This window comes from Lactuca serriola, chromosome 8 (genome assembly GCF_051521515.1).
Source record: "Lactuca serriola cultivar US96UC23 chromosome 8, Lser_US96UC23_V15, whole genome shotgun sequence".
Lineage (NCBI taxonomy): Eukaryota > Viridiplantae > Streptophyta > Magnoliopsida > Asterales > Asteraceae > Lactuca > Lactuca serriola.
In genome coordinates this window covers 141,384,446-141,407,405 of record NC_136415.1, presented here as the reverse complement: position 1 = coordinate 141,407,405, position 22,960 = coordinate 141,384,446, and the positions used below count along the sequence as shown (strand labels likewise).

Below are 22,960 nucleotides of genomic sequence, written 5' to 3'. Positions count from 1 at the left end.
TTCAACCAAAACTCAGGAAGGAAAGTGATTCCCAAAATATCCAAATTGTTATAATTGCTGATATGTAAAATGATAAAAATGCATGCTAGTATGTATGCTATGGATCTTTTCAGGAATTGCTAAATAGAATTGTCTGATACTTAAGATGCCATATACCCTAGGAAAATTTGTTTGTTCCTTGCTGTCAAACCTTTCCCGGCCGATGACAAAAATGTCGAGTAGTGATTGTATTTACATAGATTACCCAAATCACAGAGCGCAAACCATACCTAGTTTTTATAATAAAATTTTGTCATTCAAAAAAAAAAAAAAGATAAGATTAAAACAATTATTGAAAAACATAGTAGAAACAATAAACACACGAGCATTTGCTCAAGCTTTCCTTATGTTTTGCAAGAACTCGTCGAGTGCATCACATATTTCATAAAAATTCTCGTAGAATCGAGAATGAAGTTTTCATTATTTACATGTCGGATCATGAATCAGTAAGTGCATCTAATTTCCAAAAAAAAAACCCAATTGTTTCCATTTTTCGAATGGAATATTTATAGAATCTACATGAATAGATCAAACATTATTCCATGGTATTTACATAATGTTCTTTTTTCTTATTATTTAGAAATTCCCCGAGAGGGTTTAGTTGATCAATGATTTATGTTTCATCTTTAATTTCCTTTTCGTTTGTTTCGAGAAATATATCGATCAATTTCGATTCTTTCATCTTCGGTTCTAGTATGCCTTTGTGATCTTGTTGTTGCAGCTTTCACAAGTGATTTAGTATTGTTAGAGGAGACTATTCACTACCGTTTATATATAGGGCCGGTCCAAAGATATAATACGCCCGTGACGAAAAGAAAAAATGGATCCCTAAAGTTGAAAATAGACAAACTGTTATAAAATTCACTATTAATATTAAAAAACAAAAATATGATCGCAACATTACAAAAACAACGAATTTAAAGAAAATTATTTTTCTAACATTTTTAGATAAATTTATTTTTTTCTCACTATATATCATATATTTAGGAATATGGGGCCTTAGAGACATGGACCATGGACGACCGTCCGGATTGCGCACCGTCTGGACCGGCATATTTATATTTATATAATATATTTATATAATATTTATATTTATATAATATATTTATATAATATTTATATTTATACATACGTATTCTTATTCTATGGTTCATTGTTGTAGATGCTCCTATTTAACTCAAAGGGTATATATAACAAGTCAAAGTCAAACGAGTTTGGATCATAATTAATAAATCTTTCTTTGTTTCATCTAATATGTTGTCTAGTAGCATTATATCAATTGCATCGTTTTCATTTCATTTACGTGACAAAGATTTAATTAAAATTACAAGTTTAATTACAAACACAAATGTCCAGACACAAGACGACGGCATACGACATATAACCAAGATTAGTGGGCCCACAATTAACAATAACAACAAAATAACAGTTCTACTCATTTCGCTCTTCTATCTTCACCGGAAGACCACCTTTCATCTTCGCCGTGAAGTAAGATACGTAAACCGGCTCGATCCCCGCCACAGGGACCACCTTAAACCGCCGTAAAACACCCGCTACCACCCTCTTCATTTGCAAAAACGCCATCTCTTTCCCCAAGCAAACTCTCGGTCCCGCCTGAAACACCGGATACTCATAAGCATCCCTCGGTTTAAAAATCCACCGCCCTGAAATATCCTTCTCCAACCACCGCTCTGGCCGGAACTCAGCCCAGTCGGAACCCCATAACTCCTCTGACCTCCCCATTGCGTAGATGTGATACGTTATTGGACAACCTTTCTTCATGAAAGTGCCGTCAGGCAAAATATCGTCGTCCGCCGCTTGCTTCCCGTCCATGGGTACCGGCGGGTAAAGTCTCATGCTTTCGCACAGGGAAGCGTGGGTGTAAACCATTTCTTTCATTTCGTCATAAATGGGGTATTCAGATTTGTTTTTGATTTCCGTGAGAATTTCGCTTTCGACTCTAGGGTGCTTGTGAAGCAACCAGAAGAACCACGTCAACGCCGCTGAGGTTGTGTCTCTTCCAGCCAATATGAAGCTGATGACTATGTCAGCGACGAAATTATCATCGGAATGACCGGAGTTCAGAAACCGAGAAAGCAGATCAACTGAATCAAGGGATGATTTTTGCTGCAGTTCTAGTTTTTTTTCTTTCGTGACTTTGTTAGCGAATTCACGAACGACGCCGACGGCGATACGAAGCCGTTTCTCCGACCCAATGTTCAGAAGTCGTTTAAGTTTCCATATCAATGGAAGATTCGAGCGGAGTCTTCCGGTAATGATCGTAACAGCTTCGTCGAACGCTGTGGCGAATATGGCTTCCGGCATCGACGGCATCAAGTAAGCAGGATCATATCCGAATGCGATGTTGCATATGTTATCAAACGCAAATCTCTGAAGTATATCTTCGAAGTTAAGGACAGTGGTTCCTGTCGCGGCTGAGGTGGCGAGTATCGGCAGTAGACGGTCGTTAAGCTCAACGTCCACCACATGCTCGACGAATTTCCGCAGAGACTTTGTGTTAAATTCGTGACTCGAAACTTGTCTCTGAAACTTCCACCCATCACCATCGGTGTTGAAGATGCCATCGCCAAGTAAATCGAACCCGTTGTTTCTCGCCGCCTTGCCTTTCGGGTAGAGGTGGAAGCTGGTTTTAAGTATGTGTTGAACGACGGCGGGATTGGCGGTGATGACACGGACACGGCCGAGAGGGCGGTGGAGCAAGAAGGTTTTAGTAGGGCTGTCGTTGACGATGTCGGACGTCCACTGGATCAACCGGTGGCTATTTTGCAGTATAGGGAACAAAGATCCGATCAACGGGTAAGATATCGGAGTATATTTTCCCGGGTATTTGATTAATAAAGCGGAGAAGATTGATTTGAAGAAGAAGAACGTGATAGGAAGAAGTAAAAAGAGAAAGGATGTTGAGAGGTGAAGGTCTATCATGGTGCTGGTGGATAAGTGGAGGATATGAATGAACATCAAAGGGTATTTATTAGACCAACAAAAGGGTGGCCGGGTCGGGTAAAAATTTTCTGCCTTATATCGGTTTGGGTCAATTTCTCAAACCAACCTTTATTTTTATGTTTATTTATTATTATTTTTTTTATTTTTTTAATACGACTTGTACTTTGTATCTTTGACCGAAAGATACCGCTAAATCATTTTTTAGTTGACAAAATAAATACTTATTCATTTATTGATCTTTTGTATACACAAAATTTTAGGAACGGTCTCAATGGTATGTTAAATTAGTAAGTTTGGAATCTTAAAAATGATTCAAAAGTTTCATTTTCTTTGAGTTAAGTCTAAAATTTGTTAAAAAAAATTTACAAACATATTTGCTCTTTGTATTTTTATCTTTTTTAATTTTTTTTTACTACAAAACACACACACACACACACACATATATATATATATATATATATATATATATATATATATATATATATATATATATATATATATCACTCCACCCTTCTTCTTCTTCTTCTTCTTCTCTCTCTCTCTCTCTCTCTCTCTCTCTCTCTCTCTCTCTTTTAAAATGCTTACTTCACAAGGCCGACACCACCACCATCAGTCCACCACCGGTCAACGAAATCGCACCACCGGTCACCACCACCGGTAACTACATATGATTTACTCATATAAAATTTTCCATATATACAACTCAAACTTAAGATAAAGATCTGGGAACCAGAGGAAGATTTTAACCAACTTCAATACAAACACATACATACAACAACAAATCTCAGTTATTCTTAAACATATGTAGATTAAACCTGACACAAAAACAATCTAGAACACCTGATCAATCAGATTTCTAAAGCAAGAATAACAATCAGATTTGTAAACCCACAACAACACTTGATTACAAGATTTGTAAAATCAAAAGAACCAATTACCAGATTTGTAAAACTCTAACCTTCTTATATACAAAATCTAGAAATTGACATGAATATGGAGTTGTAAACCACACGGATGAACCTGAAAAGGAATACACACATAACCGTTCGAATTATTCATGATCTGCAAAAACCCTAGAGCCTTCGCCGCCCTGCTCGCTGAAGGACATCGGAATCGCACTCTGCCATTCTCGATTCATCTTCTACGGACGTTGGAATTATCTTTCTAGACTTTTAATGAACACATCTCTTCTGTTCTTTGTGTTTCTAGATCCATAGTTGTCTTTCTTCACCGAAATCAAACCCTAGCGTTAACTTCATAACCCTTCATCGCTATTGACGTTCAGAAAAGAGACCAATGAGAAAGGTAGCGGCGCTAGGGGTTTGAAACAGATCTGAGAGGTGATGTGTAAAAAAAGAGATAGAGGATGGTGGTGTGAGAATCTAAATAGAGGTGGAGTTCCTCAGTCGACATTGACGTTCAAAGGTGGAGTTCCTCAGTCGTCACCTTTGTCAGTGGTTGTTGGGATCATCAGATGGTATGGAGAAACATTATGACTAAGAGATATAGAGAAAAAAGCATTTTAACGGAGAGAAAGAGAGAGAAAGGGGGGGAGAGAGAGATGTATTTCCTTTTTTGATTTCTATAAAAAATAATTGAAAACAGGAAAATACCAAGGGCAAATCCGTCATTATAAAAAAGTATAAAACACTTTGGACCAAACTCGCAACAAAATAAAACTTTTGGACCACCCTTGCAAGTCCAAACTTGTTTGGACCAAACTTGGTAGTTTGCATACCATAAGGATCATTCTTGTAATTTTCTCTTTACATATTTTCATTAATTTATTGAATAATATATTATGAAATTTAATTATTTTTAACCATCGATCATTTTTAAATAATTTTGATGAAAATACTAATTTATTGTATGGGTAAAATTTTCATATTTATTTTATTATCGATATCTTGAACTTACACTAAAATTCTAAGAAACCCAAGATCTTGGATTAGTCAATAATTTGTGACTGTCTTTGTATTTTCTATGCAAGAACAAAGATTTGAATAGAAATGGATGAACCAACTCAGAAAACACATTGTCAAATGAAATAGACGTTAAAGTCCTTAAATATCAAGTCAAGCAAATATATGTGAGAACTAGGATCTGATTGCACAGGGACAAGGCTCAAAAACTCAAACCTTGAGTTAATGCTTAAGATCAATGTCTGCTTTTGATTATAAGTTCCAGTCAAGTCTGGTAGGACCAGCCGAGACTGAAAATGAGAATCAACAAAGTACTTTAAGTATTAAATATGGAGTAATGAGTATAATCAAAGTAAAGACAGTAAATGAAGAAGTAGAATGTTTGAAAGAGTTTGATTTGAGAGAAAGATGCAAGTGCAGTACATTCAAATATAACTATCTTTAGAGTAACGATCCGTCATCTTTTCTTAACATTAAACACTCGTTATATAGAAAAAAAGGAGGAACATATTACAAACTGGAAAACATACAAAGGATCGGACAATGTCACTACTTCTGACAATCTGTTTGTCCAAATAAACAAAAAGACTAAGTCCTAAGTGACGTTACATCACATGAAAGACAAGAATAATTAATCCATAGACAAATAGACTGATTCAGACTTATTCTTCACTTCGGAACATCTTCTCTTTGAACATACTTTCTACTCTGGACACAATCTTTACTATTGACCATTGACTGACTCGGGACCATATTCCATTTCAGGCATGAGACTGACTTCGGATCTTCTTTGTGTGATTGCTAGAGGTTCACTTTCAGGTTCTAACAATCTTCCCTAAGTGAACTTAGCAATCATGTCATCTTAGTTTGCTTCTTCCTTGATGAAAACGTATGCTCTGTACATCCAATCTCTAACTTTAATGTACCATTACAATTGACTCACAAATTTTTCCTTGACATGTTCAGGTGCATCGGACTTGAAAGCACGACTGATGAATTTCCGAAGAGGTTTGATTGCAATTAGATGTTTGTCAAGGACTCAGAAGAAGTCCATCTTGTTTGTCTTCTTTTGCTTGTAGACAAACCCTAGTACCGACTCATCAATTAGCCCTTCAGCCGATAACTCAGCATAATTTAGCAACATAGTTTTTAAAGAAGCTCAAAGCAGTGTGGTAAGCTCCCATGCTGAGACTGTCATCTTGATGACTTCGAAAGTGTACAACAATGGTCAGGATGTCATTTGGGTTGATTGCGGGAAAATCTGCATCAGTGATGGTGCTTTAAGTTGGTTTGTTCCGAAAGATGTGGTGCTCGAATAACACACAATTAAGTTTGAACTTGGTCAAGATCTTCCTTCTGAATCAGGAAATTTTGGTGATCCTTTTCCGAGACCAGACTTCTTTTTGAGGAAGTGCGTTCTTGGAATAAAAGTGTCACACCCCAAACCGGAACGACGAAAACGTTCAGGGGTGGAGGACGTCATGCACAGTATCACAACAATTGTACAATAGTAAGTAAACAACAAAACTAAGACTTGGTACTATGATGCTCCGTCTTCTCGAAACCTGTATGCATACTTGACTTACTAATTTCCTGAGAATACAAGTAGTTTGAAAGAGTATCAACATTAAAGCTGGTGAGTTCATAAACATTTTTGTTATAAAATGGGTACGTCCTTTTGTTCTTTGGAAAAATGGAATGTTGCCTTTGAGTCTTAAGACCAAAATATATTTGTGTTTCTCATGTTTTTAAAGAACATTTCAAAATTCGAAAGGATAGTAAATAAAATATGTTCCTGGTGCGATTTCTTGGTGTGTACATGTTAGTAAAGTTTTTAGATCGAACGGATCCACTACGTATTTACCAAGACACTATTTTCGTAAGTAAATCTCCATACTTAAAATAGCATATGTAGTTTTATATGTGCATAAAACCCCTTTTTGTGTGGTTATTAAGTCTCTAATGTTTCCAGAAAATCCTATATTTTCCGTAAAGTGTGTTATAGCCTTAATTGAACCAAGGCCAAAATATGTAAGTACAAATAAGATACTTAGTTTACAAATGTGTAGTTTTGCTATTAAGAAAACTAGTTTGAAGATGTACTCACTTTGCCAATGATGACGTTTAACCTGGTGGATTCTGTGTTTTCAAAAATATGGCTTGTAGCCTTTAATGTATTAAGACTCCATTTTTGTAAGTAAATTCCCAAACTTAAAATAGTATACGTAGTTTTATATGTGCATAAAACTCCTTTTCGGTGTGTGTGTGTGGTTCTTAAGTCTCCGTAAACTTTATGTTTTGTTAATACCCCATGTGAGTTGTTATAACCATGCTAAAAACTCGAAGACCTCGTACTCGACGTTCTTCAGGCGTCGGAATGTTATGACATTTGTCACCACAGACCTGCCGGTCTAGCTATTGTAAGCAGCTTAGGTGCGGGTTTATCAGATCCAAATTTATTCATTAACAAGTTTACCTATTAAGCAACCAAAATCCCTTTTTATTTGTAAAAGTATGTGTTTTCCTTTTTGTGTAGGTGAATGTGACTAACAATCTATACCTATTATAGTTTAACATGAATGTTTTGTAATGATGTAAACCTTTATAAATATGATTTTTATTCCTTAGAGAAATAAAATGGGATAAAAATACTAAGTATACTTGACCCTAGTATTACGTACTTTGCTCGACATGTTACAAAGTGTGAGTAACTCTTAAGCTTGTTTTTGACAGTTTTACTCTCTATTGTCCCTGTTTTAGAATATTTATAGAAAAATCATCGTAAGTCGAAAACTGTATCCGTAAACTCTGTGAGTTTGGAAAAGAGTATGCTGTGTTCATAAATTTTCTTATAATTTTTGGTGGTCTCAAACCAGTGTGAAAACGTTCATTTTCACAGACTAGTCCGAATTCATTGTTGCAGTGACCGGCAGTTTTGTAAAAATCACTATAAATTGTAGAAAAATTGTATGGAGATGTGAAAGTAGTCATTTTAAAGTTATAAATCTGACCTATATGAATGTTAAACAGTTTTGAAAAATATTAAGTTTAAGTTGGGTAAAACAGTTCGTGAACAGGTCACAAATTTTCTGTTGTAAGCTGTCAAGTTAAGTTTTAAATATGTTTTGGTGTTTTAACTTGTATTCCCCCCTGAAAACTAAAGAAAACCAGAAAATATAGGGGTATGAACTCACTTTATGTGATTTCTTGAAGGATGGAAGGTTGAAGATGATGAGTTTCAAGTCAAGAACACTTGATGAACACATGAAGTTTTTGGATGATCCTACGAACATTTCGTGTTAATATGTGTGTAGATGATTCAAGAGTGTTATGAAAGAATTTAATAACACTTGAGTTAGAAGGAAATACTTACCAATAAGTGAATAAATAACTCAAGAACACTTCAAAAGTGTGGCTGGAAGTTGAGAGAAAAAGAGGCTCTCTTGATGGTTAAGAAGTGTGTAAGTGTTTGATGGTGAAGAAAATGATCAAGGAAATCCCCAGATATTTCTTTATATGAAGGATTGCTTGAGCAAGTGGATAGGGTGAAGGGATGTTTACATTGATGTGTGTGATGTAGATAAGGTTGGACCAATAAGAAAGTGACACATAGGTGCAAGTGGACACACTTGACCCACTTGTAGCATAAAATATCTTAAGCTATGTTCTTTAATGGAAAATAATGATTTATAATTAATAAATCATTGAGATATGAATAAAATATGAGTTTAGGGAGTCTAAATTACTAAAAATATGAATTTGATGAAAAATCCCTGTCAAAATCATCAAAAACGGGCTTAAGAGGCAAAAGTAGTCGAAAACCGGGAATTAGGGGCGAAGCTGTGAGGTTCGGTCCTTAAGAACCGAGAGGGAAGGTTCGGTCTGAGACTGGTTTTGGTCCTCAGGGAGGTTCGGTCCGAGGCTAAGTTCGGTTCTGAAGGGACCTTCGGTTTTATGCAGTTCGGTCATAAGGAAGCTTCGGCCTTGGCTCTTAGGGTTTCGCTTCTTAGGGTTTCGCTTCCAAGAGGCTCGGTTCCATTAGGGTTTCGGTCCTATAGGGCTGTTTTTCAAGTAAACTTCCCATTTTGAGTGATTTATGGCCAAGTTAAGGGCCGGGATGACCCGGATGACTATAAAAAGTTGAGAGAGATTTGGGAGAGATTTGAGAGAGATTTGATTTTAGTCAATATTGGTGTATAGACTTGCAATGCAAGGTTTGTGAACCCGTTATGCTTTGTTTATGATTGATTTCAGTCCCAAAAAGGGTCCATAGTCGTGTTTTGATGCATTTAACTCCCTTCTTAGGGTTTTACCTTGCTAAACACATAAAAGCTCTTAGACACTTGAATTCTTGACATACAAATGCACATTTTCATAGATTAACTTTTAACATAGATGTCACAACTAGCCTTTTTGGCTAGGAAATTTCATCCTCAAGTAAGCAAGGACTATTGTGAGACTTATGCTAACACACCTAAGTGTTCAATATGAGTTCCTAAGGAGCCATATAGTGTTATAATGCAAATCTCTCTAAGTATAGTGAATCTATCCCAAATCTCTCCAAGTATAGTGAATCTCTCCCAAATCTCTTCAAGTATAGTGAATCTCTCCCAAATCTCTCCAAGTATGTGAAATCTCTCCCAAATCTCTCTAAGTATGTGAAATCTCTCCAAGTATAGTGAATCTCTCCCAAATCTCTCCAAGAATAGTGAATCTCTCTCAAATCTCTCTAAATATGCAAAATCTCTCCAAGTATAGTGAATCTCTCCCAAATCTCTCAAAGTATAGTGAATCTCTCCCAAATCTCTCCAAGAATAATGAATCTCTCCCAAATCTCTCCAAGAATAGTGAATCTCTCCCAAATCTCTCTAAGTATGCGAAATCTCTCCAAGTATAGTGAATCTCTTCCAAATCTCTCCAAGTATGTGAAATCTCTCCCGAATCTCTCCACGTATCTCAAATCTCCCTAAGTACCTTCCTTAGTCGAAAACAGCTCAAAACCGGAAGAGGAAACCTCAAAAGGAACCTCTTGGTCCGGAACCCTATTGGTCCTGAACCCTCTTAGTCCTAAACCTTCTTAGTCCGGAATGCCTCCGAAGGAGCCAAGAGAAGCTACATCTTTGGAACCCCCCTATTCGGACCCTTCGGTTCTGCTCCGGAAGGTAGCTCCGGATAGTCTTGCTTAAGGCTTGCTTCGGAAGATACCACCTTGCATCCTAGGTCTGGACTCCGGATCTTGCTGAATGGCTCTGGAACTTCCCCTAAACCCTTTGGACCTCGCAGGAACCAACCCTCACTCCGGATTTTGGTTATTTTCGGACTTTTTCACCATTTTAAGGCATTTTGACGTCGGAAATCACCCCAAACTCGTATTTTTCCTATCCTAAACCCCTATTTTATGCTAAAATTAATTATTTTAAGCATATTTACACAAAAAAATAAATGTTTGGGATTTAGGAAAACTTTATCCTAAATCAAGAAAAGGACAAGGAAGTTGACTTTGTGATTTGATGAAATCCTCATTTCCCATGCAAATCATAGTATCCCATGCTTTACCCACAAAATATCCATGCATGGACCATCAGATTCCCATGCACCAAAGATTTCCTCCCTTCTCTTATACTCTAAAGCAACGATAGTAAAGGAGTTTAGACTCCACATTCTCTCTCACTTTTTCCCTCAAAATTCATCTTCAAGGCAAGAACAATGATCTTACTGGAAGGGAAAATATTCTCAATTTCTCCCTGGAGTTGTAAGGTAAATTCCTCCACTCACCTAATATTTTATTATATTTCAAGATGATTCCATATTATTTGATTCATAATAATATGTGATGATCATCCTTAGGAAAGCATCCCTCCCAGGGAAGTTCCTCATCTCATCCAAAGTTTAGGCTTGAAATCTCCACTCCATCACTCCAAACAACTCCTCAACCAACTCAAGGTGAGCTTCATACCCCACATTTTTCAATGTTTTAATGTTTTTGGGGGAGAGTACAAGTCAAATCTTGCCTAAATACTTGAATAATTGCATGTATACGTATGTTTGTATGTGTGTGTGAAATATTATTAAATTAATATTTTAGTAATATACTCATGAACGTAGGTTTTCTCAATTTCATAAAGAACAGAGTATACTTTGTGTACAAAAGAGCCTCCCAACTATTGGGTGTGTCCAACTTAACTCCTTTATCCATGCTTTCATGTCTAGAGATATAAGTTATAAAAATGGATCTTGATAAGTGCACCATTTCTACTAATTTTCGAAAAACGAAACTTGTGACTATTTGCAAACTATCATGGGGTATTTTATAAATATTCGATATAAAAGTTTGCATCAAGAAAATATCAAATAAAGCCTTTATGACAAAAATATTTGCATGTCAGAAGCTGTTGTCATAAAACCTCCAAGAACATAAGTAATGTTCTATATGTCATAAAACAGAAAATGCGTCTCATAACCGGCAGTTATAAATTTATATAAATTATAACTTGACACTTTTTCTCTTGACTAAAATGACTCATTTTTCAATAAACGAAAAGGAACGAACACGAGCACCCAGTTAACGAGCACAATCAATGATATGGAACGAGAACGATATTTCTATTCAAAGAGTACGGATTTCATTATTTATCTAACAAATAATGGATATCTAACGATTGCTCAAAAGTTTGTTAATATTCTAGTCAGACAAATCTCAAAAGTACCTAAATATGAAAATATTAGTGTACGTCTAAGTCCTGTAAGGAGTTATAGTCAGAGTCTCCTGGAGGGAGAGCGGCAATTTAGGTATAGATCTATACGGGGTTGAAACCTCGCACCTTCGCTATTGCTACAGGTAGACATGCCAGTCTAGGGTTACAAATGTCTTTTCCAAACCGAGTGCGCTTGAGAAACGCTAAAACAGGCACCCCATCAGATTAGTATGGTTATAACGACTCACTAGAATATGTTATATTAACTAGAAATTTATGTAAGGAAAACCTCATAAATAAATTTTGGCACGTTGTGTTGACTGTCCTATATAGGGGTGTTGATCGAGTAATTTTTTCGGGTTTCGGGTAATTTGGGTCGGGTAATTTGGGTTTTTCATGTTAGAAAAAATACCCGTTACCCTACCCAAACTAAATTCGGGTAATTCGGGTATTACCCGTTACCCTACTCAAGCTTTGAACATTGAGATTTTTTAGTCAATAATACATGAGATATCAAGTAATTTTTTAACAACTTAATCTAATCTAATAAGATGTTAAAAAAAACAAATACTTAGAGATCTTAATTTACAAGTTTAAAATATTTAAGATAATTGTAGCCATAAGTTTTGTCATGTTCTAAAGTTTCGTCAAAATAATAAGTTTGTTAGTTGCAATAAAAACTATAATCTAGAAAAAGTTAAGTTTTAAAGAACATGATGATATATAAACAATTACTTTTAATATTGTTTTGAAAAGCGTCAACTAAAAAGCGTCAACTAAAAAGTTGGTGAGTTCATAAGCATTTTTTAACAACTTAATCTAATCTAATAAGATGTTAAAAAAACAAATACTTAGAGATCTTAATTTACAAGTTTAAAATATTTAAGATAATTGTAGCCATAAGTTTTGTCATGTTCTAAAGTTTCGTCAAAATAATAAGTTTGTTAGTTGCAATAAAAACTATAATCTAGAAAAAGTTAAGTTTTAAAGAACATGATGATATATAAACAATTACTTTTAATATTGTTAGTGTCATATTGTCATAATAAATAGATTCATGTTTTACAATAATGATATTTAGTTTAAGCGTGATCAAAAACCTGTTATGTAGTACAAGCTCTAAAAAAATAAAATGAATTTTTAAAATAATTCGGGTAATTCGGGTATACTCGAAACCCAAACAATGTACCCTTTACCCGACCCGATTTACACGATACCCGAAAAAATCGGGCGGGTAATTCGGGTATCAGGTATTTTCGACAGGGCTAGTGCTATACGTGATAGGTGATGGTCCGCATTTGTTGTGTTGATTGTCCTTTATTTTCACCGTGTAGAACGTCCACAATTGCCATGTTGATTCTTTCTCCTAACAAATATAGAGTCGTAATACTGCTATTTTACAAATTAAAAAGCATAGGACTCTATGGAAAACGATTTTCTACGATTTTGATAACGATAAACTAGAACTTACGAATATTTTATAGCATAATATATAAGAGTTTCTGGAGAAAACGATTTTCTACGATTTCGATAACGATAAACCAGAACTTACGAATATTTTATAGCAGAAAATATAGGATTTTCTGGAAAGAATGATTTTTCTACGATTTCGATTACGATAAACTAGAACGCACACTCAATTTTACTCGATAAGAGGAACAAGATTTTCAACCATATTTCCCTTTTGCAAGTAAAGGATTTTTCTTAAAGCGGTTGATTATTACTGTTCAAAAGAACTAATCTCGGACACAACTCGCTTTCACAAATTACAATACTTTTCAAAGATCACTCCTTATAAGGATGAACAAAAGTAATGACATACACACATATATCTATGATTTTCAAGGCAAGACTCCAAACGATTTCATAGAAAATATCTGATTTTCTGAAAGTACAATGAGAACGATTCTAATCAAGTGTAAACGATTTTATATAAAAATGCTTATGAACTCACCAACTTTTTAGTTGACGCTTTTCAAAACGACTTGTATTCGAGTTGTAGTTGAAGTTTTCTACTTATGTATCTTTTGTGTAACTCGAAGAACAAATACAATATGTAAACAATGTAAGTTTGTTATCTCAATGTATGATGTTTGGGTTGCTCGGTTTCATGTATATTCAATTGTTATGATATTGCACAATGAAGTCACCCGCCTCCGAACGTTTCTGTCGTCTGGTCTGGGGGTGTGACAATAGAAGTACTAGTTATGTTGACAGGTTTGACTTGTTGAATTTGACTTTGACTTTGACTTGAATTGAAGGTTGTCACAAAAAGGTCTTCAATCTTTCACGTTCAGTCCAGATGATCATTTGAGGATCATCTTCCAGATGGAGATGAGCGAACTTTATGTAGTACTTGTTGTAGGGAGAGAGAGGCAAATCAATACGGAGTGGAGATTCTTCATCTATAGGAGCAATCTTGGGAGAGGGAGTTGGAGGTAGCATTGATGGAGTGGCTCGGAAGGTGGCAGTCGTTAATTTGGTTTTTTCCTTAACCTCTTTTATGATTCTGTGAAGAACATCAGCTAAGGAAGATGGCCAAGATACTGATGACCAGATTCTTTGCTCTTCCTCTATAAGCACTTTAGCAGGATATTTCCTTAGAGCTTGAAGTTTCACTACTCCATTCTTAACATACACATATTCTTCATCACTTTCATCATCATCATCATCATCATCATCATCATCATCATCACCACCACCACCTGGAGAACCTAATAGGATTTGTAAAGAATCATCAGAGTTTTTGAAACGTCCCAAAAATACGGTCTGAAAATTTCGTTTTTAATTCATTATTAAAACCATAAATATCATCATCAAGTAACAACATAAAACATATATCTCCAAAAACATCACATCAAATGTCAAAATATCAAAGTGTCATCTTAAATATCAGAGTAAAATATCCCAGACTATAAACTGTGGTGTGTGTCATGCGATCATCCCAAGCCCTTCCCTTAGTTAGTAGAAGCACCTGAAACCAAAACTGAAAACTGTAAGCACAAATCTTAGTGAGCTCCCCCAAACTACCACATACCATACAATAAACACATAACATCATATACTGGGCCTTGACCACTGCCTCAGGCCCTGCCCGACATCGGACCGAAGTCCGGTATACATATATCATAGCAACAAGCACATAACAGATAAACATATACATATAAACATATAAAGCTTCCTCGGGCTTGCCCCGACATTAGACCGAAGTCCGCAACACATAACACATGACATATAAACTAAATCTTCATCAGGCTTGCCCCGACATCGGACCGAAGTCTGGAACATAGAAACAAATACATGCAAGAATCATGAAGACATCAAGCATACAGCATTCTGCGGGCTTTCCCCAGCATCGGACCGAAGTCCGGAACGTATAAGATGCATCGGGCTATCCCCGACATCGGACCTAAATCCGGCATACGCGAACATATATGAAAGGGCCAACATTGGTGCCTTCGACCCGGTCCTACTGTGTGACAACCCGAAATTTCCATTCTGTACAACATATCAAGTCAATAGAAGTCAGAACAGTTACTGTTAATTTTCAGACTATTTGGGATAAGTTTGAGTATTTTATGATTAACACTTTAGGAGATGCCAGGAGAGGGGATGCCCTAGGGTTATTGTGCAACAATAACATTACATACTCCAAGAAATTGGAATTTATGACCCAAACATGGATTTTGCGGTCGAAAACCCCTAGGGGTATATATATGGCCCTTAGCCATATTTATTCATTTGTTCCATTTCCAACTAGAGAAAAACCCGATTCTCTCTCAAGGATCTTCAGCCTTTCATCCCAAATCGTAAGTGCTTCTATCTTAGAGTATAATAGGGCTTGTTATGTGTCTAAACATCAAGAAATCACGAGGAAACACCAAGATCAAAGAGTTTACGGCCCAAGAACACCTTGGACCGTAAACCCTTCTTTAAGGGCCAAAAGTGTGCCCTAGTCCCTTCCTTTCCTTGTGAAACTAGCCTAGACTCATACCTTAATGTGTATAGGACTTGAAAGCACAAAATACCATGTCCATAAGAGATTACAACCGCAAACCCTAAGGGAATTGGTCTTAGGGCCGTGAACTCCTTAAAGGAGGGAAATGGTGCCCTAATCTCTTCCAAGGACTAAACCATCAAGTAGAAATACTTCTAAGGGACATGTAAGGCTTCAAACCATCAAATGATCAAAAGCTTAGGAGATTACGGCCATAAACTCAAGGGTTTACAACCGTAAACTCATTAGGCTATGATTCTTGGGGAGTAAACTCAAGAAAGGGGTCCTTTGGAACCCTAAACCCAATAGCTTTGTCCTACAACAACTTAGATGCAATCCTTAGGACTTATAACACTTATATAAGGTGTTTAGCATGTCCTAGGATGTCTTAACATTGTCAATTAGTAGTTTAAAGACTAATTGGATACATATATGTGTGATTATATGTTAACTAGGATCTCTGAGTGTGTACAAGTCTTCACTTGACACTTAGCAATCCTACATCGTTCAGTTCATCCAAACCACCATCTACAGGTGAGTTGATACCCCTTAATCAATGTTTTAAATGATTTTAAATGCTTTAATGGGGGGGGGGGGGATACAAGTAGAAAACAACATGCTATAGAATCAATCATATGTGATTCATAACTGTGTTTTCATCCAACTGATTTCACATACTTCAAAATGTGATACATGAAATGGTTTTCTGTCTTAAAATATTTTGTTATCAAATGAATTACTTTTGAAATGTTTTATAAAATGACATCAAGTCATTGTTATTTATTGTTCAAAACTCATAAATGTTTTACAAAACCTCTTTCATGCCCTTGGTCAAATCTATATCTATACACATATGTTCACATATATATGTATTGATACGACAGCTTTCATTCTTCATTCAGTTCCCACACTCTTGAGTAGCAAGGGTGTATAAAACTTCTTGGACCACAAATGCATTCCAGTAAACTATTATAGGGATGGTTTAGGGGATACAAAACAATATTCCTATTACAAGGAATCACACCAGAGTCAGTTCATTCATGAGTCTATACTAAATGCTATACGAAGAGATACACTTACATGGATCCTCTTACATGGATACACTTACATGAATACTTGTACCTAGATACTATACGATGATATACTATTACATACTTTATGTTTATATTAGTTTTGTGTATCCTGGTACAAAATGATACTATACGGGACTAACCATTCTGGCACCCACCTGTTAGCAACAGAGGTAATGAACATCTACGGATGCCTATGGTTAATACTTATACTAGGGGTACCTTTACGGGACTAACCATTCCTACGACCTACTGTTAGCTACAGAGGAAAATGAACATCTACGGAGGTTCAAGGTTAATACTTTTCGGCAGTCGCGATGTCGTGTTTATCCTAATACAAAAGGATAATACTTATATATGGCTATATTTTCCCTATTACTTTTATTTTGTGATACGTGCACATAAACGATGAGGTAGACTATATATTGTTAATAGTAGTCATACAGGGGAAAAACCATCTTTGTTACAGCAAAACATTCAAGTCTTGGTAGAAGACTAGTTTCAAAACATTCGGATCTTGGTAGAAGACTACTTTTATACCAGTAGGAAATATAGGATTTTCTAGGGTTTTCACACTTATATCAAATGTTTCAATCAAAAGTTTACATGGCATTCATAACAGATTTCCAAAACAGACTAATGACACTTAAATACTTATAAATTCACCAGCTTTATGCTGATTTACTCTTTCAAAATAACTTGTATTCTCAGGTCACCAGTAGACAGGTGCGATGACCAGGTTTTGAGAAGATGGAGCACAGACAAGACTCGTATTTTATTTTGATTACATATTTTGGTGTCTTATTACAATCAAAGAACACTCATGTATTAAAAACTTTACTTTTAATGCAATGGATGATGTTGTTGCTTGTTTACTACTTTACACTGTTATGATACTTCACATGACGTCCTCCACCCCTGAACATTTCCGCCATTCTTGGTTTTGGGGTGTGACATACTGGAGGAAAAACTCAACTCTCAAACTGGATGTTGAACTCGTGCGTGAGGAATCTTTGTTGGCTGCTCCCACGACCCCCCGGCTAACTCTATACAAAAATACTTAGTCAGAAAACTGAAAATCCATCTAAGGGTAAAATGACCATTTTACCCCTGGTTAAAGTCAATGCTATGGTCAAATTCAACATTCTGGGTTGACCAACTCACCGAGTCAACCTTTCAACTCGTCGAGTTCTATAACTTAGAAATCCTGGAATCGCGACTCAACTCGCCGAGTCCTATTGAGCTGCTCATAGTCGCGACTTGGCGAATCAACTCGTCGAGTCCCTCTACAGACTCGTCAAGTTCTACCACAAACTGGGACGGGACAACATGACCTGAATCATCGAGTTCCCTCATGGAATCGGCGAGTCCTTCTGTCTGTTTGGCCATCTTAACAGATTAAGCCTTTGCTCTCCAGATCTAAAGCCCATACTTCGCTTGTTCACTGGAAATGACCTTTCTAAGGGTAAAGTTTCCAACTTTACTCGTTGATAGCCCTTTTTGAAGGGTTTAGCTAAAAACCTAATTCCTTTAGGACATAGATCTTGTCCAAACAAACCTTAGTATTCCAAACCAAAGCATGAAAACCTAGATCTAGGGCCTACATACCAGTTAATCACGTAAAGTCACGAGCTTGCTGCCATGCATTTCCCCTTTGGGGCTAAAGCCATAGAAATACCCTTAGTGTTTGCATGAGACTCAATTGGCATAAAATTTGTACCTTTATGCCTTTACAACCCTTAATGACTCCAGATCTGAAAGTATAATCAACTTGGGACATCCATGACTCATAAGTCATGCTACTTGGACAAAAAACCCATAAAAGTGACCACAACGAGATCTAAGGAACTATAAGGCAAGTTAAGAGCTTGATTACCAGAAAGTGATGAGAAAGGAACGAAATCCCTGGATCTATAACCTTCTCCTTCAACTTTCAAGCTCCTTCTTCTTCTTCTAGGCTTGAAGAACACATAAAACACTCAAAGATGGATCACACACTCCTAAAATGCTCTAGGGTTTCGTGGATTATGGCTTAGGATAAGGAGGCTGTAAATGAGGCCAAAGGGTGGGGATTAGGATGCTTAAATAGGGTGCAAAACCTTGAAATTAGGGTTTCACCCTGGCCACCAACTCGTCGAGTCCTTTTTTTAAAATAAATAAATAATTAAATTAAATGTGTACCAGGGAACCAGACGTTACAATTCTACCCCACTTGTCTTAGACTTCGGCCTCGAAGTCTGTTGCGTTTAGAAATAACTCCGGGTAGTGCTACATCATCTGTACCTCAGGCTCCCTTGTCCACTCCGAACCCTTACGGTGCTGCTGTTGGATAAGGTGTATAAGACTATAACTATTTCTGGTATTTACTTGACCCGATTTGGTATGGTCCATTTGGGTTGCATGGCATCATGCATTTGGATAGACTAAAATGAGAGAAATAACACTTATGGTTTATTAATATATTATAAGTCCTAATATATTAATAATATTATTTAACTGGTATTAATCAAGAATTAATTTAGAATTAATTAAGTGATCAAAAAGGTGACTAATTAAATATGAGGGTTGATTGTGTAAATCATCCATCTTGTATAGTGGGCTAAATGCTCCATGGATTATCAAGTTGGGCTAAGACCCATAGGATGCTCCATGGAGGTGTAAACCCATGGATCATGGAGATGAAGAGTCATGTCACATTAGGGTTTACATGGTGTAACCCTAATTGTAACACACTATATAAGTAACATAAAGCTCACCAAAATCGACTACTAAGTAATACAAGTGAGGGCTAGCCGATTTCTAAGTGTTCTACATTTCTCTCAAGTCATTCAAATAGCATTTGGTATTGTGTGAGACATTTGAGGCATTACACTTGAGGTGCTAGGCTCACAAGGTTTTCAAGGAATCCAAACTACTACAAGGTATGTTTTTCTAGATTACTTTATGTTTAAATAGTTCCTCGTGTATGATAGATAGGATTATGAACCTTGGAAAATCAATTTTGCATGTATCTTAGTCAAACATATATCCAAGGTTTCTAGGGTTGCATGAACACCTTAGGAGTGTTAGAATGCTCTAAAACCTACAGTGGTATCAGAGCCTAGGCTTGTTTGTTTAATACTTGATGCAAAATAGCTGAAAAAGTTGAAATTATTGCTGTCTGCACAGGGGACTCGCCGAGTCCATGGGGGGACTCGACGAGTCCAAGCGTATCTTCAACCAACTCGGCGAGTCAGTTCTTGCACTCGACGAGTTGGCCAGGCAGAGTGCAGATTTTTTATTTTTGGTGCTGGAAATGGACTAGAAACATTACCCTAAACTTTTTTGGTGTTTTAAAGCTTGTTTTAGATGGAGTAATGGTTGTTCTAATCCATTTACAATGGCTAATATGAAAATTCCATGTTTATATGTGTTCATATGTTCTTGAAATTTTGATATGAATATTCATGTTCTTATGAGTTCTTGCAAGATCATAGGAATTATGTGTTATTAATTGGTAGTTAATTCATGATCATGATGTGTTTTAACGGAGTACATAACCTGTCCTCAAGTTATGGATAACTAAAATCACTTTGTAATAAATCTATTAAAAGAACACATAAGTTACAAAAAATGAAGAGCCTTCATTTTTAATAAACAATAACTCATAAGTTATGAATTGAAAAGTTTTGTAAAGTTAAAAAACTTGACCTCAAGCTTTGGAACATGTAAAGTCATCTAGTAAACTATAGTTCCAACCCCTAGAATTTTAAAAGTTAAAATTCAACCCTTATACTCTATAATATTATAAGTTTATATATATATATATATATATATATATATATATATATATATATATACATATTTATATATATATATAAGATCAAGTCGTTTTACCGTTAGTAGGCCTCATTCATGAAGTCAGTCTATAAGGGGGGTATAAGGTTGTTGCCTATAAAATGGCAGCTTAATGGGTGTCCACTCTCACCCACTGCTTCCTTGACTGGTGGAGGGTCGTTAGCTGAATGGGTAGGACAATGACTTTAAATCCTCATTAAAAGTATAATGATACTAAAGTAACTAAATGTTTTATAAATTCCTAATCTTAGTTACTTTAGGAAAATGTGAATAAGGTGCTAACCCATGAAATTACACTTTGCATCTTGATTAAGTCGTTAGTGGAGCGTGTGTGGTAAACCGACACACTAACTTGGACTTAACAAGGTAGGAAAAGGGTGACTTAAGGTTTTTCATAGGTTGGTGAAGCGTGTGTGGCTAACCGGCACATCGATTGAGTGAAAAACATTAAGGGTACCAAGTAGTTTGCATGGTTACTTCACACCTTGGTTTGTGATCCTCGGCATCCCAGTCACAAAACCTGAAGGACACAATCGAGATTGAAAAATCCCATTGAAAAGTTCATTGAATCTCAAAAGAATCAAGGAGTTTCTAAAAAACCAATTAAAACCTAATAATTTATATTTCGTTTTTCATGGTGGAAATTGGTGAATCGTCATTCACCTACCTTTCAAATATGTTATAGCTTATATTACGGCATCCCTCTTCTAGGTTATAATATATTGTGATTGGGTCCTAGCGTTAATATTACATTTGGTTGTTTTATTAAGGACTATATTTATATCTAATCTAAACTTGTTTTTCTTCTTTTCAGATGTCAACCAACAATGTTGCTTCTGGCTCTAACCCTACCGACTCCTTCTCTCTCATGAACCTTTGTGGGAGAGTCATCTTTGATGGATCCAACTTTATGGATTGGATCAGGAACATCAGGATAGTCAATCGGTATGAGAACAAAGAATATGTCCTCGACAAGGAGCTTAAAGAACTCGAGCCGATTGCTACTCCTGAGGAGATCGCTGAATATCAGGCCCATGAAAGAGTTGCTACCAAAGTGGCATGCATCATGTTGGACACTATGACAGTCGAGCTCCAAAATTCCTATCAGGACTACTATCCTTTTGAGATGCACTAAGATTTGATGGACCGCTAACATCAGAGTGCTCGTCAAGAGAGATATGAAATCATCTCCTCCATGATAACAACCCAAATGAAGGATGGTGAATCCATCACGGGCCACATGCAGAAAATGCAAAGGTATGTGGACCGTTTGCTGAAGCTAAATGTAAACTTCCCTGAGGAGTTAGTAATAGACATCATTTTTCACTCCTTACCTTCATGTTATGATCAATTCTGCATGACATACCACATGAACAAGGAGGAAGTTACCCCCAGCAAGCTTCAAGGACTCCTAAAGACCGTTGAAACTGGTCTTAAAGGTAAGTTGGTTGTTATCACTCCTACTCCTACTCCAATCTCCGCCCCTGTCCTGGGAAACGAGAAAAGTAAAGGGAAAAAGACGAAGAACCCTTCAAAGGGTACCAAGGGTAAGACCCTTGATGGCTCCTCTTCAAGTGGAACCAAGAAAGGTTTTGTCACTCCTTCTGACCCAAAAGAGGATGAATGCTTCTATTTCCATGAAAAGTCGCATTGGAAGCGGAACTGCCCAAAGTACCAGCAAGACATAAAGGATGGGAAAGTAAAACCCACCCATGCGGGTATTTGCACAATGTTGTCTAATAACTCACCCTATTCTAATTCTTGGGTCCTTGATACAGGTTGCAGAATTCACATATGTTCTGATTTTCAGGTACTAAGAACAAGTGAGAATGTGGAGCATGGAAAGATAAACTCGATCATGGGGAATAGGAAAGCTTCACCAGTCACCAAGATTGGAGTTTATTCTTTGTTGCTAAGTAGTGGGTTTACATTAGATTTGAATAAATGTTGTTACTCACCTGAAATGGCAAGAAATATTATTTCCTTTCATGCTTTGTACAAACAAGGGTTTACCTTTTCTTTTGATAATGAAGTTGGTGGAATAAAGGATTTCTTTAATAATGTTCTTTATTTTAAAGCATTACCTTGTGATGGTGTGTATGAAGTTGTGTCTGTTGTAGATAACCTAGGAAATAATGTGTTGTGTATCGATTATCCTAATAATAATCATTTGGATAAAGCATCATTATGGCATTGTCATCTTGGACATGTAAGCAAGAAACGCATAGGCCAACTCCAAAAGGATGGAGTCTTGGAGTCATTTGACCTAAAGTCAGAAGATAATTGTGAATCATGCTTACTTGGAAAAATGACAAAGTCACCCTTTACTGGTTCTTGTGCAAAGGGTGAAGGTTTGTTGGATCTAGTGCACACAGATGTGTGTGGACCCTTCAAAACTGCCACAAGGGATGCTAATCGTTATTATGTGACTTTTAC

General features: G+C 36.4%; 1 protein-coding gene across 1 annotated transcript; it reads right to left on the bottom strand.

Moving 5' to 3' along the window:
* Nucleotides 1-1,309: 1,309 nt before the first annotated feature.
* On the bottom strand, nucleotides 1,310-3,008 carry LOC145069111 (cytochrome P450 94A2-like). The gene has a single exon (XM_079016080.1). It carries the CDS (start codon nucleotides 2,980-2,982, stop codon nucleotides 1,471-1,473), a length of 1,512 nt encoding a protein of 503 aa, XP_078872206.1. The 5' UTR covers nucleotides 2,983-3,008; the 3' UTR covers nucleotides 1,310-1,470.
* Between the last annotated feature and the right edge of the window lie 19,952 nt (nucleotides 3,009-22,960).